The 22,569-nt window shown below is 40.0% G+C and overlaps 1 protein-coding gene across 2 annotated transcripts in view; it reads right to left on the minus strand.

Annotated features, from left to right (window-relative positions):
* The window catches only part of LOC122557886 (cleavage and polyadenylation specificity factor subunit 6-like), an 89,363-nt gene extending 66,799 nt beyond the window's left edge, over positions 1-22,564 (minus strand). For both annotated transcript variants that reach the window (XM_087996655.1, XM_043706066.2), the window contains exons 1-2: positions 22,409-22,564; positions 7,132-7,341 (exon numbers count right to left, since the gene is read on the minus strand). In XM_087996655.1, the coding sequence (XP_087852781.1) occupies positions 7,132-7,341; positions 22,409-22,534 (336 nt within the window). In that variant the 5' untranslated portion in view covers positions 22,535-22,564. The remainder of the gene's footprint in view (positions 1-7,131; positions 7,342-22,408) is intronic.
* Between the last annotated feature and the right edge of the window lie 5 nt (positions 22,565-22,569).

The raw sequence follows: 22,569 nt of genomic DNA on the forward strand, positions 1-22,569 counted from the left end.
AATGGCAATATTACCAATCGTACAGGATGCCACCAGATCCAGGATTACCGCAAGGGTCAGAAAAAAAAATCAATCCTCGCGTGACATCTGTGCAGATTGGAGAAAAACGTGAAATCCCTACCTGTAGGGTGGAGACACCTCCAGACATCCACCAATCCTAATTCCCCACACAAACCCAATAACTGTTTCGTTTGTGCAGAGGATATCGAGGGACCTTTAGGCAACCTGTCTACTGTGGAGTCCATGAGGCAGTTAAAATCTCCCCCTATAATGATGTGCCGAGACTTGAGAATTATCAGTTTAGAAAAAGCATCTATCAAGAATTTAAGAGGATGAGCTGGGGGATAATAAACATTTAAACTGCCATATTCTTCCCCATTTATCAAGGCTTTAAGAATTACAAACCTCCCGTATGTGTCTTTAACACATTCCAACAATTTAAATGAGAGATTTTTCCTTACCAATATAGCCACTCCCCTACTTCTGGTATTAAATGATGAAAAATAAACTCGGTCAAAGCCATTCTGCTGTAATTTCAGATGCTCCTTGTCATCCAAATGTGTCTCCTGTAACAAAGCAATATCCACCTTCTCCTTTCTAAGACTCAAGAGTACCTTCTTCCTCTTAATTGGTGAGTGACTTCCCTTGATATTCCAGGTACACCACCATTTAATCAAATCATTAGCCATACTCTTCTGCAATTACATTTAAATTCCAGAGAGGAGGAACCCAAACCACAAATTGCTGAGTCTTAAATGTCGCATGGTCCACCAAATATAAAAACTACGTAAACTAAAACCACTACATTTAACAAACATACATTATTAAAATAAAAAATAACAAAAACCAGAAAACAAACCAACATAAAGCGCCAATAGCGCTGAGTTGGCGAACTCACCCCCTGTCCGGAGGGGGCAACTACCCGTCCCGAACTGCCCATAAATAGGCATCTAACCATCTCAACCACCTTCACTTCTCCCAGCTGCAGCCACATCGCAAGCACAAGCTAAAAAGAATAAACACCCGTAGAATATCAATATGAATAAAAAAAAACATTCTTTTATTAAAAAAGGGGGAATAAATACCCCACCCATCCTTTGGTATGTCCTAACTTGGAAATTTAAAATGTACATCTTAACCACCGCCAGACATAATTTGAACCAAATTATCATCAATAGAGGAAAAAAAAGGGGAAAAACAAAGCTCCAACCAGATTTCCTCCATTTCTTTTACAGAATGATAAACGTTTACCCAAGCAACAAAATTTATACATACTACAATTGTTTAAATTAGGTTAATTTGTCCACAAAGTCTCTTGCCTTCTCCGACGTGTCAAAGAGATGCATGGATCTATCCAAGGTGATCCGAAGCACTGCCGGATATCTCAGGAAGTACTGAATCCCAAGCTCCTTCAATCTTCTCTTGACACCATCATACGATTTTCGTTTCTGGATCACCGCCGCTGAAAAGTCCTGAAAAAACATGATCTTAGACCCCCTCGTAAATTAGGGCCTTTGGATCCTTCCCCTGGAGTCTGGAAGCCTCCATGACTCTCTCCTTATCCCGGTAATGATGGAACCGCACCAGGAAAGGACGAAGGCGTTGACCCAGACCCGACCTCCGTGCTGCGACCCGGTGGGCCCTATCTTCAATCCTCTCATACCAGTCTCCAAGTCAAGGAATTTCGGAAGCCAATCTTCAACAAATTCTGCAGGCCGCTCACCTTCCTTATCCTCAGGCAGACCGATGATCCGAATGTTTTTTCTCCTGCCCCTGTTTTCAAGATCATCCACTTGGTCATGCAAATTATAAACCTGCGTCTTCAGGACTTGGATCTCTTCCTTGAATGAACTGGCATCAGCTTCCACCACTGCGACCCTGTGCTCCACCTCATCCGTCCTCTTCTCTAGGTCTCCCAGCTGCTGCTCATGCTTCTGCAGCATGAGAGAGACTGGAGCCAGCTTCTCTTCAATCTGTTTCCCCAACATCTCGCGAGATTTCGAGAGCAGGTTCACCAGGTCCTGGAGAGTAATCGGCTCCGAGGCTGCTGCAGGCCCGGCCTCAGATGCTCCTCCTCCCTTTTTAGGCATTTCTGGACAGCTGAAAATACAGCTAAGTCAATTTTTAAATATTTCTTGGGGCTCCACAATCTTTCCAACGCCCCAAGAAATCCTGAAGACCTGGGTTGGGTGGGTTAAAGGACCGTCCTGCTCCTGCTGCGATGCGAAGCTCTGCAGTTTGATCTTCTCAGATCGCCGCCATCTTAGATTCCCCCCTCTGATTATCTTATTTGTCTCAATTAAGTCACCTCTCAAACTTCTTATCTCTAATAAAGACAACCTCAAGTCCTTCAGCCTTTCCTCGTAAGACCTTCGCTCCATACCAGACAACATCCTAGTAAATCTCCTCTGAACCCTTTCCAAAGCTTCCAAATCCTTTTTATAATGCGGTGACCAGAACTGTACGCAATACTCCAAGTATGGCCACACCAGAGTTTTGTACAACTGCAGCATGACCTCATGGCACCAAAATTCAATCCCTCTACTAATAAAAGCTAACACACCGTATGCCTTCTTAACAACCCTATCAACCCGGGTGACAATTTTCAGGGATCTGTGTACATGGACACCGAGATCTCCCTGTTCATCTCCACTACCAAGAATCTTACCATTAGCCCAGTACTCTTTATTCCTGTTGCTCCTTCCAAAGTGAATCACCTCACACTTTTCCACATTAAACTCCATTTGCCACCTCTCAGCCCAGCTCTGCAGTTTATCTATGTCCCTCTGTTACCCACAACAGCCTTTGGCACTATCCACAACTCTACTGACCTTAGTGTCATCTGCAAATTTACTAACCCATTCTTCTACACCCTCATCCAGGTCATTTATAAAAATGATAACATCAGTAGACCCAAAACAGATCCTTACAGTACACCACTAGTAACGGAACCCCAGGATGAACATTTCCCATCAAGCACCATCCTCTGTCTTTTTTTCAGGTCGCCAATTTCTGATCCAAACTGCTAAATCACCCTCAACCCCATGGCTCCATATTTTGTACAGTAGCCTACTGTGGGGAACCTTATCAAATGCCTTACTGAAAGCCATATACACCACATCAACCACTTTACCCTCATCCACCTGTTTGGTCACATTCTCAAAGAACTCAATAAGGTTTGTGAGTCATGACCTACCCTTAACAAAACCATGTTGACTACCTCTAATTAGCTTATTCCTTTCTCGATGATTATAAGTCCTACCTCTTATTAACTTTTCCAACACTTTACCCACAACTGAAATAAGACTCACTGGTCTATAATTACCAGGGTTGTCTCTACTCCCCTTCTTGAACAAGGGAACATTTGCTATCTGTAAGTCTTCTGGCACTATTCCTGAAGACAATGACAGCAAAGATCAAAGCCAACAGTTCTGCAATCTCCTCCCTGGCTTCCTAGAGAATCCTAGGTTAAATCCCATCCTGCCCAGGGGACTTATCTATTTTCATACTTTCCAGAATTGTTAACATCTCCTCCTTGTGCACCTCAATCCCATCTATTCTAGTCGCCTGCATCTCAGTAGTCTCCTCAAAAACATCGTCTTTTTCCAGTGTGAATACTGACAAAAATCATTTATCTAGCATATCCCCTATCTCCTCTGACTCCACGCAAAACTTCCCACTACTATCCTTGATTGGCTCTCATCTTACTCCAGTCATTCTTTTATTCCTGATATACCTATATAAAGCCTTAGGGTTTTCCTTGATCCTATCTGCCAACAACTTCTCATGTCCCCTGCTGGCTCTGCTTAGCTCTCTCAACGTCTTTCCTGACTAACTTGTAACTCTCAAGCGTCCTTACTGAGCCTTCATGTCTCATCCAAACATAAGCCTTCTTTTTCGTCTTGACAAGAACTTCAACTTCTTTAGTAAACCACGGCTCCCTTGCTTGACAACTTCTTCCTTGCCTGGCAGGTACTTATCAAGGACACACAGTAGCTGTTCCTTGAATAAGCTCCACGTTTCAATTGTGCCCATCCCCTGCAGTTTTCTTCCCCATTCTATGCATCGTAAATCTTGCCTAATTACATCATAATTGCCTTTCCCCAGCTGTAACTCTTGCCCTGCTGTATATACCTATCCCTTTCCATCGCTAAAGTAAATTATAGATTTCAGTAACCCTCCAAGAACAGGTGTAAGGCGAACTGGGTTTGGTTTTCTCTTTTCACTTTTCATGGATAGCAGAGGAACATGTGAAATATTCCAATATAAAGAAATAATTCCTGAATACAGAGGGCTTTGTGGAAGATTGTAGTTATGGTATCCACAATGTTGTCACTAATTACTGTTGAAATCTTGCTGCACAATAGACATGAAAGTGCTAAATTGATTATGGTTTTCCATTTTTGTGCTCACCAGTTTGTAATTTTTCTCATTGAAGCAAGTGAGGGCAAATATAAAAAGGAAAAATCCAAACCATTATTTCTTGCCTTAATCAGAAATACTCTCAGTTTCTCTTTGTTAAGATCACACAACACATTTTCATTTCTTTTACCTTCATCCTCCCTAATTTTCCAATGCCATTCTCCTGTGCCTATTTCCCTTGTGCAAAAGTCTTTGTCTAGATTACCACAAGATACCAATTATCTGTTATGAATGATTTGAAATCAAAAATCTGGAGTTTCACAATGACACATTAAACCCACTGTCCTCAATGGATGTGTATGTTGCTGTGCCAGTATTTGGAAATAATTAGGGATTTCTCTTAGTGGGCTAGTCTTACATGGAAAGGTCTTCAGAATCACAGTGACAATATTTCAAAAAGTACATTAGCCACCTCTAAAACACTGAGAAGCCTTGAAAGGCACTTTAAAAATGCAAGTCCTCCTCTCTCCTTCAAGAACAACAATTAAAATGGAATATTTCTAAAGTTCTTTCAAACAAAAACCATAGCCAAGTCTGAAAGTAGACTTTTCATTTCAGAATCAAACAGATATTCAATATATTGTGATTAGCACTGTTGCCTCATAGTGCCAAGGACCCAGCTCGGGCGACTGTCTGTGTAGAGTTTGCACATTCTTCCTGTGTCTACGTGGGTTTCCTCCGGGTGCTCGGGTTTCCTCCGACAATCCAAAGATGCGCAGGTCAGGTGAATGGATCATGCTAAATTGTCCACAGTGTTAGGTGCATTAGTCAGGGGTAAATATAGAGTAGGGGAATGAGTCTGGGTGGGTTACTCTTCTGAGGGTCGGTGTGAACTTGTTTCCATAAGGAATCTAATCTAATCAAAATATGTAACTTATCACTTCTGTCACATGATATTATTACAGAAATTCTGTATGACCACCCTATCAAAGAGGAAACTAAAAGAGAATTTCAACCTGGCACCTGAAAAAGGAGGTCTTTTCAACTTAATTTAATTTTTGGAGCATGGCAGGAGGTTAGTAGGTAACCAGGTTGACACTGAATATGTTGATTTTCAAAAACCTTTGACTAAGATAACCTCCTAAAAGAAGGGTTAATTCTCTGGGAATAAATGGACAGAGCGCTGGTAAAGAATTGGCTGTATATGTATGGGCAGGAAAAGATGATTGACGGCAATGGTTCTACAAATGAACTGGTAACTACTAAAATCTATCAGGGACTATATTAGGATGACTGATTTTCACCTATACCAATAATCTGGAATAAAATATCAGGGTAACAGAAGGCTCACTTGTGATTTAATTCACAGATTTGGACCTAGAAGTTCAGATAGGAAAGAAAGCACATCTAGGTTTGAAGGGCGAACAGACCCATAGCTACCAGATATCACTTACTACAGAAACATAGAAACGATACAGATAGATTAATGTAGTGTCATACATATAGATAGGGGCAGTATAAAACAAGTGCATACAATGTTAAGATTGTAAACTTCAGACCATTCAGTCGGAAAAAAAATTCAAGTAATCATAGTCACTCATAAGATTCACAACAGGTGCAGGATGTAGCAATATCAAATAGATTCATCATAAGTAAGTGTGAAGATAATCCAACATCAAAAAAGTCTACTGCCCTTGTACATCCATGACCAGTTTTGGTCTCTTTACATTCCGAGTGATATAGAATCCCTGGAAAGGATCAGGATAGGACTGCAAGATTGCTATCTAATTTAAATTCCCTTCAGTACCAAGAAAAGCTTAGCGAGCAGCATGTTTTTACTGTTTAGGATCATTTAAATTGGTGAGAGGACCAAATCTGATCTGCTATTTGAGTTAGATGGGTTAATTTAAGGAAGACATGTAGCAATTTATGTAAGTTATATAAACATAGGTTTATGTTCGGAGATAGATTAAAAACAAAGTAAAAATAATGTTGGATATCTGAGACAAAATACAAAGTGCTGGAGAAACTCATCAAATCTAGTAATAGCTGTGGAGACAGAAACAAAGTTAATGTTTTGAATCCAATATGACGCTTCTTCAAAACTGGATATCTGGAGGCTTTGTTTATCCACAGTCTTACTGTGCATAGCTTTACTGAGGTTTCATGGAACTTGTTTGATCACCTTTGGGTGTGTAGAAGATTTCTAGAGGTTTTTTACTCCAGGTGTTCTCTGTTCTTTGTTTGTCCAACAGATTACAATGCTGATGAAGGTCCATGGTAATAATGTTAAACTATATAATGATGTTAATTGATGGCTGTCGTGGAACATCTGGCCTTCTGTCATCTAACATCTTTGTTCATAATCACTTGACAAACTCAGTTTCATGAGCAACACAACAAATCCAGAATTCTGAATAAATGAGATATTTCTGTAACATGTCAGCATGAATGAACAAATTCACTTGTAATTAGCATGAATCTGACTTAATTTTACAGAGGCAATACCGGCAAGGGTAATCCCTCTCCAACAATGGGGAGAACTGATAAAAGTTACACTTAGAGTTTTCAAAGCAGGCAAAACATGTCAAAATTAAAATATCTAAAACAATTTCGCCAATATGCTCAGAAAAGAATGGATAAAGACAGTAAAATAACATGATAGGAAGCTTCATTCAGGTCTCTTGGTATGGCCAAACACAGTAGTCAATGATTGGACAAGTGGCTTTGTACATTGGAGTAACACTAATCAGGCACAGATTCACTCACCCATGTCAGATTTCCCACATACACTGCTTGCCGTTTGCCTCCATATGTGTAGACTATGGTTGGCCTGGTGTTACTGTCAGTTTTCTGTGGCTCACCGGGAGTCCGTGGTAATATTTCATCAAAACTTTGATCTTCATGGTTATTACTGTCAGCAGCTGTTATTACATCGTCATAAAGGTCAACTTGATCATTTGCTGAATAATCAGTCTCCTGAAAAAGAACCCACACATTTCATTTAGGACTGTCTTCTTTGTGAAAAATTCAATAGGGACAATTAACAATATTTAGGATGCATTGTATAATGTAAGACTGCCACATAATGGTCAATACATTGGACAGATTATCTTAGTTTGACATACCCTTCCATTGTCTCCTCTCTCATAGGTGTCAAAATCAAAGTTATTCACTCAAACAATGGATTTAGGAGCAAAGGTCTTTCTTGACAAATTTTGTTGACTTTTTTGAAGATGTGTTTCGAGCATGAGCATTTAAAACTCTGCAAGTTATCATTCTGCAGATCATGCCTGTAGATTTTCTAAAATGTGTTTTATTTAGACTTAAATGAATGGCTGAAAATACTGCTACCGATGACACAGAAAAGTAAGGTCATTAAAAAGATTAAAACTAGGGTGAGATTCTTAAATCCTGGAGAGATGTGATGGGTGAATGTTTAAAGATATAGGCAAGAGAATTTTGGAGGAGTCACAAAGTTTATGTGAATTGGGACACTGTTCAGGAGAGCATTGGAACTTAACAGAAGGTTGAGATGGAATATCCACTCACCATTTCTGTTTGAAGATACTTGCAAATACCACAACTTTCTCTTCTGTACTTATTGCTGAGCTCCACCAGAGATTGGGAATGCTCATGAAATCTCTTTTCTTCCATTAGTGGTTAAATTATCCACATCCATTCATGACTGGTAATTTTAGTGGTTTGATCTTATCCACTGGTTGTGGGACCACTTAGCTCTACCTCTAACATGCTGTTACCACTGTTCAGCAAACACGTAGTTCTCGTGCAGCTTCACCAAGTTCGAACAAAACCATGCATAATTCTGCTCCTGGCATGCTCTCACATACTACCTTTCTATCTTGACTTGGTCCATTGACAGAGTGAAGAATATGCCAGGATGTGAGGTTAGGGATTGTGAAGGACTACAATTCTGTGTGCTTGATGATATATATTGCCTCAAGGATGCTCAATTTGAATCTAGGGAATCTGTGATTCTATCGTATCTAGCCAGTGGTTAAAAAAACAACACAACAGAGAGTACCTTGGAATAAAGACAGGGTTTTACCTTCACAAGGGCTATGCTGTGGTCTACTATTTAATCATTGACTTGAACAAATGCATCTCTGACAGGTCGTCATTGATAATCAGGTCAAGTCAGGTTTTCCCTCTAGTTGTTCTCTTACACTTGCTACATGCTGGCAGACATCTTTTTTCAGGGGTCAGAACTCCTCTTGACATGTATTGAATTGCCCCACCCAGAGTATATTCTGTGTACTTCCCCTCAGTGCTTCTTCCAAGAGGTGTCCAACAAGATGAGTCTGGGACATTGGCTATAAGGTTTGATTTGGTAAATGTGACCATGTTATATATCGCTTCCCTTGTTGATGGGACAGTCTCCCATATTTAGCAAAAGTCCACTGATGTTAGTGAGGAGAACTGAATTGAGTATGCAATTATAATATCCAGTTCCTCGATTACTGCTTCATGACCTATCCAAGGGTGGAATGAGGGAGTGAGGAGGGCCCAATAGCAGAGCATGAGAGGAAGCCTTGCAGTAACACTGGAGGAGAGTGAAAACAAATGAGAGAAACAACTGTCTATAGTCACACCATGTTTCGTCCAGAATGGAGATTGTTTTATTTTTCTAGTCAACCTGTTCAGAGATGTTTTTATAAAATCTGAAGCAGGTAGGACTTGAACACCCGACTTAGAGATAGGAACACCACTACTCCAAGAACCTCAGAGTGGAGTATATTCGGTAATTCCCCTACTAATCACACTTGAAGCCCATTGTGAGTGACTTGGATTGATGTTATATAATTTTCTCTTTTGTAACTATCTTCCACTTGCTGAATTTTGCTGGACAAATAATTCTGATTTTACTGCATGTTGCTGTGATAGTACCAGGTAGGGATTTTGTTTGCAGCATCTCAAAGATTTTTATGTTAAATGGACTGTGCTGAGGTAATGCACACTCAAATGTCCAACCTAAATAAATTTCTTTACCAAGGAAATAAAACTGCTTGTTAAAATAGAACTTTCAGCAAACATGGAGTACATTCTAATTGCCTTCAACTTGCCTTCAACTCATTGGCTAATGGTGCTGGTGAACAGAGATAATAGCTTTACCTATTGAGGTATTTGTCTTCGCAGGTGACAAGAGTCTAAATCCTCAGGGCCTGCACTTAAGGTTGAAATTCATGTTCTTATTAATTTGCATAGAGCCACTGCTGAGACTAACAAACCTTGATGTCCTTATTTAGTTTTTATTGACCACAGAAGCCACAACAAAATATGGCATACTGTAAAACATCAAGCTCAAAAAAATTCAACTAAAGTCTGACTGGCAAAAAAAACTATTTAAGTGAGTCAGAGGTGGTTTACTGATTGATACCTGGAATGAGTGGATAATCTTATGAGCAAAGATTGGACAGGCTGAGTTTGTTTTCACTAGAGTTTAGAAAAGCGAGGTGACTTGGTTTAAGTTTATAAGACCCGAAGTGGTAATTTAGGGGACACTGTTCTAAAATTAAAAGGTAGTACATGAGTAGGAAAGATTTGGAGGGATATGAGCCAGGAGCAGGCAGGTGGGATTAGTTGAACCCAAGAGTCTGTTTCCATACTGTATGATGAAAATGAGAAATTATTTTCTGTCAGAGGGCTTTGCATCTTTGGAACACTGCCTCAGATGCCAATGGAGGTAGGGTCTTTCTTTTTAAAGTGAAGGCAGATAGATTCCTGTTAGGTAAGGGAATCACAGGTTATCAGGGATAAAGGGAAATACGGAAATTGGAACACAAACAGATCAGTCATGATCTTATTGAATAGTGGAACAGATTTGAAAAGCTGAATGGCCTATTTCTGCTTCTGATTCATAGGTTTGGTGCATGTAAAGAAGTACCAGTTGGATAGTGATGGCACAAGACTTCAAAAGTCTCATAGTGCATTTAAAGGGCTAGAAATGGTTTATTTGTCCCAAGAATCCCAAATTCTTTAAGTATGAGAAATTATGAAAGAGCCCATGTTCTGTCCAGTCAACAAAATAAAGAAAGATGAGTTTATGTTCAACACTAGGCAAGCCACAGTAACAGCAAAGCACTGTTCTACAGCAGTTGATTAAAAAGCATACCAGAATGCTTTTGGTGCACGGGTGAAGCCCAAGAAAACAACAGACAAAGACTTGCACTAGTATCTCACCTTCCACCACTTCAGGATTTCCCCAAAATGCTTTCCAGGCAATGAAGTATTTTTTAAGTGCAGATACTCTTGCACCCAAATGTACAAAGGAAGCTTCCACTCACACCATGTTATGACCTCTCTTAATGATGTTGGTAGAGGGACAAATATTTGGTTAGGGTATCAGGGATAAACTTCCTGCTCTTCTTCCAGTGACATGGGATACAAATGATATCCACCTGAGACAGATCACAGCCTTACATTAAGAAATTATCTGACAGCACAGTGCAGCTGTTCTTCACTAATGCTCTCAGTACTGCAATGAAATGTCTGCTGAGGTTCAAGTACCTTCCTTAACTCTGAAACGAGGCTTGAACCCATAACCTTCTGACTCAGAGGGAGTCACAGCTGACAACTGGGTTTGTTTCAAAAGATTTTCTGAACAAAGAAAAGTTTGCTTTTCAGTTAAATGCGTAAAAAGTAAAAGATCACCGTAACCAGTAGTAGCTTATTTTGCATGGGAACGAGTCGTCATTGAAAGGGTAGCTTATGACTATGATGAAGTATTGCAGAAAATGTAGCTAATGAGACAAATGGGACCAGAATCAAAAATAAAAATTAGATAATTTCAGATCAACCTGGCTATATGTTTTAGCCATGCTGACTGGTTGGGCGAAAACCTGGCAAATTTCACTATTTGTTCCCCCAGGACAGGAAAAAGAAACTCAAAACTATATACATAAAACTAAATCCAGCTATTTATTGTAAGGAATTGCAAGATTTTCCCTCTCTTTGTCACATTTTACAATGACAAAGACAGTCTTACTTGAAAAATCACAAAAATTAAGTATTTCAAAACTCAAGTATCTGCTTCAGTTTTGTACAGTCACTTTGTTAATCCAGCTCTTATTGCAGAGGACCTTTCTGTTTTACCTAATTTGCTTGCAAATAAATTCACAATTCCCATGTCTTTTCTCCTCTGACTCTGGCCAAGCTTCACAGACATATTGTAATATCTTACAAACACCTTAAATGAGCATAGACATAGAATGTTCTAACCCTCTGAACCACTTGGACAGCCAAAAATATATATTTGCAGTAATTCAAATTAAATTTCCATTGAGTTCACATTTCGATTGTTTCTGCAGGCGTTACTCAGCCCTCTTCTGGACTGCATTTCAATTTCTACTCTGAAACCTATCTTCAACCTCCAACAGAGTTAGGAGGAGCTTAAGCAACAATCTCATGTGGTAACCTGTTACATCCATCTCCGGTCTCCAAACCATAGATCGTGATCGACTCGTTGACTGCAGAATCCTTGACAGTTGATTCTCAGTCTCAGTCCCCCTTAAACCACTCACATTCCCTCTAAGCTGTGCACGCTTGTTGATCATGCTGCTATCACACACAGAACTCAGACTAAGAAAAAAATTACAAAGATCCTTACTATGCCCTGTACAATTGCTGAGTGCCAGAAGATGACTGGGACCCCAGAAACAAATCACAGCCACTGAGGTGACCTCGCATGCCTCTATACTTTAAAACAGCAGAAGTATTCCAGAAGCATGGATACAGAGGCTAGAGTAACATCACAAGCCACAAGATGAGTGCAAGGAGATGATGGGTTACATTATAGGATTATAGGAAATAGATGAAGAGATTCTGGAAAAGTCCCGAAGAATTTGAAAACTGTCACTATGCCCCCTTCAAAAAGGGAAACAGAAAAAAAAAGAAACTGTACACCAGTAAGCCTAACATCTGTCCTTAGGAAAATATTAGTCTATTATAAAGGATGTAATAACCGAACATTTAGAAACACAATATTATCAGTCAGAGTCAGCATGGCCTCCTGAAAGGAAAATCTGCCTGACAAATCTAATTTAGCTATGTGGGGGTAACAAATAGAATCAATAAAGAGAAACCAACCAGTGTATGTCGTATATTTGGATTTCTAAAAGGCACTTGATAAGGTCCTGCACATAAGGCTACTTAATAACATAAAAGCCTGTGCTGTTAAGGGTAGTATATTAGCATAGATAACAGTTTGGCTAACTCAAAGAAATTTGGATAAAGGGATAATTTTCAGGATGGCAACCTATAACTGGTGAAGAGCCCCTGGTACCAGTGCTGGAGCCACAATATTTACCGTATGTCTTAAATGACAGAAGTGACTGACAAAAACAGGTGGGAAGGCAAGCAGTAAGAATGACACAAGGAGTCCACAGAATGATATATATATAAATTAAATGGAATATAATGTGAGACAATGTGAGGTTATGCACTTTGGCAGGTAGAATAGAAGAGCTGAAAAATGTGTTGCTGGAAAAGCGCAGTAGGTCAGGCAGCATCCAAGGAGCAGGAGAATTGACGTTTTGGGCATACGGCCTTCTTCAGGAATGAGGAAGGTGTGCCAAGCAGGCTAAGATAAAAGGTAGGAAGGAGGGACTTGGGGGAGGGGCATTGGGAATGCGATAGGTGGAAGGAGGTAAAGGTGAGGGTGATAGGCCGGAGAGGGGGTGGGGGCGGAGAGGTCGGGAAGAAGATTGCAGGTCAAGAAGGCGGTGCTGAGTTCGAGGGTTGGGACTGAGATAAGGTGGGGGGAGGGGAAATGAGGAAGCTGGAGAAATCTGCATTCCTCCCTTGGATTTATCCATAGGAAGAATAGAAGAGTTGGATATTATTTAAATGGGGAAAGACAGCAGAAAGCTGCAGCACAGAACACCTGACAGTTCTTATGCATGAATCACAAATGTTGGCATCAATGTTCAGCAGGTAATAGGGAAGGCAAGTTAAATATCAGTCTTTATTTGACAGGAAATTAAATATAAAAACAAGGAGAGTCTTCCAAAGACATACAAAGCACTAGTTAGTCCACAGCTGGAACATTGTGAAAAGTTTTGGTCCCCTTATCTAAGGAAAATTACCCTGGCTCAGAGGCAATCCAGAGAAGTTTCACTCAGTTAATCTTGGATGGGAAGGGATTTTCTTATGAAGAGAGCTTGAATAGGTTAGGTTGAACTCATTGAATTGGGAGAATGAGAGGAGACCTTACTGAAACATACATGATTTTTTGGGGGGCAGTGCTCAACAGGTTAGATGAGATGGGATGGATTAGAGGGCATAGAGTGAGACAGTAATGAATTTGTGGAATTCTTTACCATAGAGATTTGACAAGGTTAAGCCATTTAGTACATACAGGCTGAGATAGTGAGATTACTAATCAGCAAGGGAATCAAAGGTTATGAGGATAGGTAGGAAAGTAGAGTTGAAGGTTATTAGATCAGCCATGATCCTATCGAATGGTGGAGTGGACTTGATAGGCCAAATGATTTTCTTCTGCTCCTGTGTCTAATGGTCTCATGGAAAGCAGTTTTCAGTCTCTCATTGAAAACTCATGACTGGTTCCAAGTGCAAATTTTACGTTGGAGTTCAACCAATTTTAAAACTTCATTAGAAGAATGTTTTACCACTTGGTTGTTTGTGTGTGCATGTTTTAAGGATATAACAACTAAATAGTATCTTTTCACCCTTCTGTCCCTTAAAGAGAGAATAAGAGGTGATGAGATTTACAATGAATTGCAAAAGAAACATGCTTGAGAAAAGCATTCCAATCAAGAAACTGGTTTCCAATTGATGGTGCATTCACAAATTCAAGCTTTGATGCATTTTGCAGAAAATATCCTAATTTCCCCTCTTTTATCAGTTACTACTGAATTGCAAGCATTAAAAAATAAAGTTATGGACTTATCTCGTGTATTGAAAATTGATGTCAAAATGTCAACTAACTTCAAACAGGATGTGGAGGTACCGGTGTTGGACTAGGTGGAAACAGTCAGAAGTCACATGACACCAGGTTTATTTGGAAGCACCAGCTTTCAGTGTGCCGCTCCTTCCTCAGGTGGTTATGATAAGTTATCAAGATAATGGTGCTAAAACAGGATAGTAAGGAAGATTTTACAGACACAGAACAGTATGATGGGGTTATTGGTAAGATCTTCCTTACTGTCCTATTCAAATTGAATTGAATTTACTGTCACATGTACCGAGGCACTGTGAAAAGCTTTGTCTTGCGAGCAATACAGGCAGATCACATAGTTAAGTAGCATAGATAATAAATAATAGGTAAAACAGCAGCAAAAACAAAAACACAGGTACAGGCAAATGCTAAGAGTTTGAGAGTCCATTCTAACAACAGTACGGCAGAAACGTTGCAAAACCAGCTGGTGCAAGAGTTCAGGCTTCTGTACCTTCTCCCCGAAGACAGCAGTTGTGGAAAAACATTGCCAGGGTGGGATGGATCTTTGAGAAAGCTGGCGGCCTTTCCTTGACAGCGGGTCTGGTAAATGAATTCTATAGATGGGAGGTTGACCTTTGTGATTGTCGGGGCTGAGTTCACCACTCTCTGTAACCGTCCCCGATCTTAAATGGTATAGTTGCCATGCCAGCTACTGATAGCTCCAGACAGAATGCTTTCTGTGGCACACCTATAAAAGTTGGCAAGGGTATTCGCTGTCATGCCAAATTTCCTCAGCTGCCTGAGGAAGAAGAGATGTTGTTGGGCCTTTGTAACCAGTGCGTCCGCATGAAAAGTCCAAGAAAGCTTGTTGTTGTTGATGACCATTCCCAGGAGCTTGACACTTTCCACTCGTCCCACCTCTGTGGTGTTAATGTGTAGGGGAGGCATGAGTAACATCCTGCCGAAAGTCAATAACAAGTTCCTTGGTTTTGCTGGCATTGAGAGCTAGGTTGCTCTCAGTGCACCATTTTTTCAGGTGTTCCACTCCTGTCTGTGGTCTGTTTCATCGCCATCTGAGATTCGACCAACTATGGTGGTGTCATCAGCAAACTTGTAAATGGCATTAGTCTGGTATTTGATGAAGCAGTCATGGGTAGACAGTGAGTACAGAAGGGGACTGAGTATACACCCCTGGGGGGCTCCAGTGATGATGAAATATTGTCCCCCAACCTTCACTGATTATGGCCTAGTCCAAGATCACCAAGTTTAGTAATCAGTCTCGAGGGGATAATCGCTTGACGGGTGAACTGTAGTCAATGAGTAGGATTCTTACATAGCTGTTCTTGGTGTCAAGATGTTCTCAGGAAGAGCAATGGGCAAATGATATGGCATTTGACGTGCATCTGTTGGTCTGATAGGAAAATTGGAGTGGGTCAAGTGTAGTGGGGAGGCTAGAGTTGATTAATGCCATGACCAGCCTTTCAAAGCACTTCATGACCACCGAAGTTAGGGCCACTGGGCGGTAGTCATTGAGACAGGCTGCAAGAGTCTTCTTAGACACAGGGATGATGTTGACTCTCTTGAAATAGTGGCTTGCTGCAGGGGGAGGCTGAAGATGTCCGAGAAGACTTCTGCCAGTTGATCTGCACATGCTCTGAGTTCACAGCCTGGTACTCCGTCTTGTCCTATTGCTTTCAAAGGAAAACTGATCTGACCTCTGATGCACTGACGGTTGGGATAGTTTGTCAGGACTTGTCAGATTAAGTGTTACCATTCTGCTGAAATTCTGCTCAAAGCGAGCACAGAAGGCATTGAGATGATCTGGGAGGGATATGTCATTGTCTGCTATCTTGCATCATCTCTTTTTAGAACCTGTGATGTCATTCAGACTTTGCCATAGTTGCCGGGTGTCTGTCTAAGGCTCTAGTTTGGGTTGGTATTGGTCCTTGGCTGTCTTAGTGGCTCTGCGAAGATCATACTTGGATTCCTTATATTTGAATGGGTCTCCTGATCTGAAGGCCTCACGCCCGGTTTTTAGCAGGTTTTGTATGTCCTGGTTCATCCAGGGTTTCATGTTGGGGAACACCCAGATAGACGTCCTCGGTATGCAGTCCTCCACACACTTGCTGATAAAGTCTGTGACGGTGATGGCGTACTCGTCCAAGGTACCTGCGGACTGTTTGAACATGGCCCAATCAGCTGATTCCAGACAATACTGGAGTTGATCCTCTGCCACCTCCAACCAGCACTGGACCTGTATCCGCAAGGGAGTTTTGCCTGTAAGCCAGGAGAAGAAGCAAGGCATTGTAGTTGGAGTTCCCGAAATGAGGGCGGGAGATGGAGTGGTAGGCATCTTTCACAGTGGTGTTCTCCAGAGTGTTAGTGGTGGAGTACAGCACATCCAGAGGATGTAACACCATCACCTTGATAACTTGTTATGATCTCTCTACTTTAATTAGTTTGTACAGTTTTGGATTGCTTGTTACTTTGGTTACACTCTCGGCATGTGAGTCTTACACTTATCATGATATGCCAGCCATTTAGTTTGTGTCCAACACCACCTTGTAATTTTTTTTGTAATAATCCCTCTGGCTCAATTAATTGGATTACAGATCATCCCCTTTACTCAGTATTCAGCTGTTGACACTTCACCCACACCATCTGACACTTTTGACCACCTGCAGAGACTTATTATTCAGCCTATCGACATTCCACTCACACCATTTGTATAATCTTTTGATCTCTCTGCCTATAAATTCAGTGCCTGTATACTCTTCGTCACTTCATCTGACAAAGGGGCAGTGCTCCAAAAGCTTGTGAATACTGACCCAGTTTCAAACAAGAGATCTTCAGCACTGCTTGTTTAAGTCCTTACTTTACAAATTCAATGTAAAATGCCTACTGTGAACTAATCCTCCAAGATGATGTCAGGTGGTTCAAGCTGAGGGAAGCTCCTGCTAAGGATTTTTTGATCTGATACCTGAAATCATGACTTCTGTTTAAATCAAGGAAAGAAATGCGCAGACAACGTAAGCTTGCCCAACTTTGGGTTCCTTACAGACAATGTCACAATTGAGAAAGCAGAACTGTGATCTGCAGGGAAAGGACAGATTAGTCTTATGAATACATTCAAATTGGGCCTGTGGTCCTCCCAATTAACTGATAAGATGCAACACTTCCTAAGCTTGGAAAAATACTGAAAAAAATCAAAGGCAAAGAAAAATGGTTCCAACAGAAAATATCTGTGCATACTTGAGGAGGTAGCAGAAAAACTCAACAGACGATTTCAGGAATTGGATGTAATAGAACAAATCATTATGTTGTCTTAAATCCATTCCTTTAAGTAGAATTAGTGGATTGTCTATCATATACATACCAGGTATTTGATTTACAAAGCAGTGGAGTTGATATGGAGAGAACTATGATAAAAAGACTATAGATCAAGGAACAGTGATTTTTGAGGATTCAAAGACTATGAGAATGAGTAAAATACTCATTCCTACCATTCAGTGTTTTTGAAAATAAAGTTTACGACATACCTTTGTGAGATAGCATTCTCCCAAATAAAGATAATCAAGTTGATGTTGTACCCGCCCCATAGATACTCATTTGATGAACTATGTATGACTAGCAATCTCAAAATACACCTCAAACTTCAAGACTCTGGCAAATAATGTGCAGTCACAAGTGGCACATGGAGCTTTGGTAAGTAGAAGGCAAGGTGAATAATAATATGTACTTGGTTTTAGATTTATATAACTCCACTAGCCCATGTGTTCAATTACTGTGGCCAGATTCTCAGTACTAAAGTGTGTAACATCAAACTTTTTTTTCCATGTGGGAAGGCAATTTTACAAACACATGCTGCATAGTGTGATCTAAACATACAAAGTTATATAACAGCAAACATCCTCGCCACATTGCAGGGAAATCCCAATCTCTGCCAGATGCAAAAACACAATCAAGAATGTTCAATATTAGGTAACACTACTTCCTGCATAAACCACAAACAAAAATATACTTCAGCAACAGATTTTACAAAACACCACCGAAAACGAATCCCTTTCAGGATTCTCCCCAAAGCTCAGTGGATCAGTACACTGACTGCAAGATTGTGGTACAGAGCCTTAAGGAATAAGGCAATCCTAGATTCAATTCTGTGTTATGCTGATTAAGCTAACAGGCTGACATATTTGTCCTCAAGTATTCTTGGGCCAGGGAAGAAAGGAAAATGAACCTTTTTCCAGTCAGGACAATTAATGAGTTACTCCTGCTAGAATGTGGGACTGCACCATAATGAATCAGAGGTCATATCCAAACTACAGAGTTCAAAATGTTGCTCAGTCAATGATAGAAGTTAGTTTTAACAAGTAATTTGCTTGGGTTAATTAGCATTCCTGTCTGAGAACCAGATAAATGCAACATCACAATTTGCACAAAGCCACTATCCAACTCTGGATTATTCTGCATTAAAACTAAACATTCAAAAAATGATCTGAGCCATTCAAGAATTACTTCAATTAAAATAAAGTTCAGAATTAAATGGCAGAATTCAAGTTTAAGCATTGCAGGAAAAGAGAGCCAATTTTCTTTGGGATTCAGATCTGTAACAGGCAGCAAAGTACAACATTCTAACAAACAGCAAAATTCAGGATGCTGTAGTCCTTCATCCAGCTGTCTCTAATGTCAACTCATCAACAGATGAAGCTTCATACAGTCCATTCTAACTCCTTACCTCTGGCATCATACATATTAAATAAATCATAGAAATATATTCAAATGGAAGTCATATATCAGAAAAAAATAATAAGATTTCTTTCATGAAGTTAGGTGAACAAGGATGAGAGGAGCATGCACACCTATACAGGTGAGCTGAGCCAAATCCCATGTAATTTACCGTGCCATAGAAACTACAGTCAACTTTTTTTGATTAGATTCCCTACAGCATGGAAACAGACCCTTTGGCCCAACCCTCCGAAAAGTAATTCACACAGACCCATTCCCATACTTTATATTTAAACCTAACTAATGCATGTAACACTATGGGCAATTTAGCATGGCCAATTCACCTGACCAGCACATCTTTGGACTGTGGGAAGAAACCAGAGCGCCCGGAGGAAACCCATGCAGACATGGGGAGAATATACAAACTCCACACAGACAGTTGCCCGAGGTGGGATTCGAATCAGAGTCCCTGGCACAGTGAGGCAGCAGTGCTAACCACTGAGCGACCGTGCCACCTTGTTGATTCTAGTTTGTCTCTTTGAGAACAAAGTGTAATTACTGTAAAAAGGTACCCATGACATAAATTAGAATTTAATTTCTGTTAGTGAAAAACATTCAAGGATCTTCAGAAGTTTGTAAATTTCTAATTCCAAATTACAAACTACTTCATCAATTGTACAAAAGCAAATTACTGCGGATGATGGAATCTGAAACCATAAGAGAAAATGCTGGAAAATCTCAGCAGGTCTGGCAGCATCTGTAAAGAGAGAAAAGAGCTGATGTTTCAAGTCTAACTGACCCTTTGTCAGTGCTTTGACAAAGGGTCAGTTAGACTCGAAATGTCAGCTCTTTTCTCTCCTTTCAGAAGTTGCCAGACCTGCTGAGATTTTCCAGCATTTTCTCTTTTGGTTTCATCAATTATACATTTTATTGAAAATTCTTCATTTTCTAAAATACGTTTGGTACTTCGCACATTGAAGTGAAGTGTTGCATACAATGCTGAAAATGTGTTGCTGGAAAAGCGCAGCAGGTCAGGCAGCATCCAAGGAACAGGAGAATCGACGTTTCGGGCATAAGCCCTTGAAGAAGGGCTTATGCACGAAACGTCGATTCTCCTGTTCCTTGGATGCTGTCTGACCTGCTGCGCTTTTCCAGCAACACATTTTCAGCTCTGATCTCCAGCATCTGCAGCCCTCACTTTCTCTCTGTTGCATACAATGCAAGGGTTAATGCTGAGCGCATTAAGCACCACCCAATATGACAATGTCGCATGGAGTCCAGCAGGATAATAGTTTTGAATCTCAAAGGAGTAAGTTTAACATCAAAGTTGACCTCATTGTGTCAGTAACAATGCCTATCATATCAATGTCATTTGTACATAGTTGCAATGAGCTATATCTTGATTAAGACAAGAGTCTCTTCTCATCAGACTGGCTCATGTATTTTCTCCAACAAATGAGACCAGGAAGGTCCTGTAGATTCCTGTCAGGAAAGAGAATAGTAGCAGCAAACCTTACACCATGATGAACTGTGGTGCTGAGTAATTTTATAACATGTAGCACACACTCAAACCTTTACAGATTGTATTAAATGTTGAATTAAGTGTCAAGTCCTATCTGCCACTATATTTATTAGGTTTGTCCTATTTAGATTTTGACCGCTTGGAAGATTGGAACAAACAGTTTCTAATTGGTGAACAAATCCTACATCTAAACCCTAAGATGTTCTGACACCAAAGTGGATTTTTTCCACTTAAAATATCAAAAACATTTAAATATATATACATAGATATATAAAAATTAAGTTTGAACATACTGCATTTTACTGCAACAAAAGACAAACTAAAATGATGCCATTGTGAGGAACTGAGAGAGATGTAATAAGTTAATTTGATTTTAAAATCAAGTGCAAATTTCTGTTACTGTTCTTTAACTAGTCCACTATCGAAATATCTATTGCCTGTCCAGATTTAGATTTTCTACTGATGAAACAATTGGAGTAACATTTAAAGGGAAATGGAAATAAGACGTTCCAGATCATCTACTGTATTTAGTAATGGTCGTATTTTAATTATATTAAATCTTTGGAACATCAAATATAAACAATTAGAAAATCTTACTGATCCATTTCGTTGATCCCAAAGTTTTTTAAAAAATCACATTCACTCTTAATTGCTTCTTTTTATTGTAGGCCCCACACAAGTATCTAAATTGTGATATCTTTGTTGTTTCCATATTTCTCAAAAACAAGTTTAATTAAAAACAATTTAATTTTAATATATTTATAAACAGAACAATGTTTTTCATTAATTTTTTTTCCATTCCATTATGTCTCACCTACAATATTAATTTCAATGAATCAGCATACTTTAGTATGAAGCACTCTTAACCTCTCCATTGCCACAACAGCAGCCACTATTGATCGGCATATAATGGATCTTTCAGCAAACAACAGAAAAGTCAGATATAAATAAGTATAAAAAGTTTGAAAAAAGTCTGGGAAAAAAAGACAATCTGAGTTGCAGATGTAGGAAAGGAATATTGTCCTTAGAAATTGAATTTGATTTTAAAAATCAGAGGTCTTCACTTTTCTTTATGACAAGGTCTCCATCCAAATTGGTAACTTATTTTTCTGTATTCAAATACTGCTGGAATATGTAAAATGGTTTTATTTCAGATTTGCAATTTTAAAATTTTCCCCATTTTATCTTTCAAAGTCGGGTTTGTGTCTTCAAAGAACAGTAAGTGTTTTGTAATAATCGCCCAGGCCTCGTTCCTTGCTTTACAAGTATGCTGCCAGAAACATGGAGAAGCGAAGAAACCATGTACACATTCATCAAACACATTAACAAATAATTAATATCTCGAAGGTGAAAATCCAAACCGAAAACCTATTATTTTCCCTTCCTAAGATGTCGGCGCAACAGCTGCATATGCCAGCAAATCATGTTTCATTTATTTTTTTTCTAATATGTCACTTTATTTTTAAATAGTCTTTGAGGAAGTAGCATCTATAAATATGCTGTTTCCAACCTCTCCACGACAAGTTATTTCACACAACTGGTATTTATTTTATAAATATTTGAAAACTTCAGCATGAAGATTCAAGGCCAGCCCTCTTCAGATGTAAGTTCGGTAAAAGTGAATTCCGGTCATTTATTTTGACATTTGAAGTTTTGCGAGATCCCAGACAGGACTCAAACCCGAGCCGACTTGAAGCAGGTGATTCACTGGCAGCAGTTCTCTCAGCTCATGGGCCGGTAAAAAGGGGTCACCCGGTTCCCTTAACTCGAGCCACAATCCAAGGCCTGCGCTTCAGTCCCGGCCTCTCTCTGTCCCCAAGCCTCAGCTCAATCTCTCCACAACTCGGCTCAAACCCTCTATCCCTAAACTCCAGCTCACTCACCTGATTAAACTCTTCATCCGCGTAAATGTCGATCAAATCGGCTCCCTCGGCCATTCCGCCAGCCGCGCCGCGCGCACACGGACAATCAAACCCCCGGACCCCTTTCAGCAACGGACCACACCGCATTGAAGACCCGGACCTTCCTGCCGACGAACAAAGAG

Source organism: Chiloscyllium plagiosum, unplaced genomic scaffold (assembly GCF_037043375.1).
Source record: "Chiloscyllium plagiosum isolate Xiang-an unplaced genomic scaffold, Cpla_swu_hap1 HiC_scaffold_18, whole genome shotgun sequence".
Lineage (NCBI taxonomy): Eukaryota > Metazoa > Chordata > Chondrichthyes > Orectolobiformes > Hemiscylliidae > Chiloscyllium > Chiloscyllium plagiosum.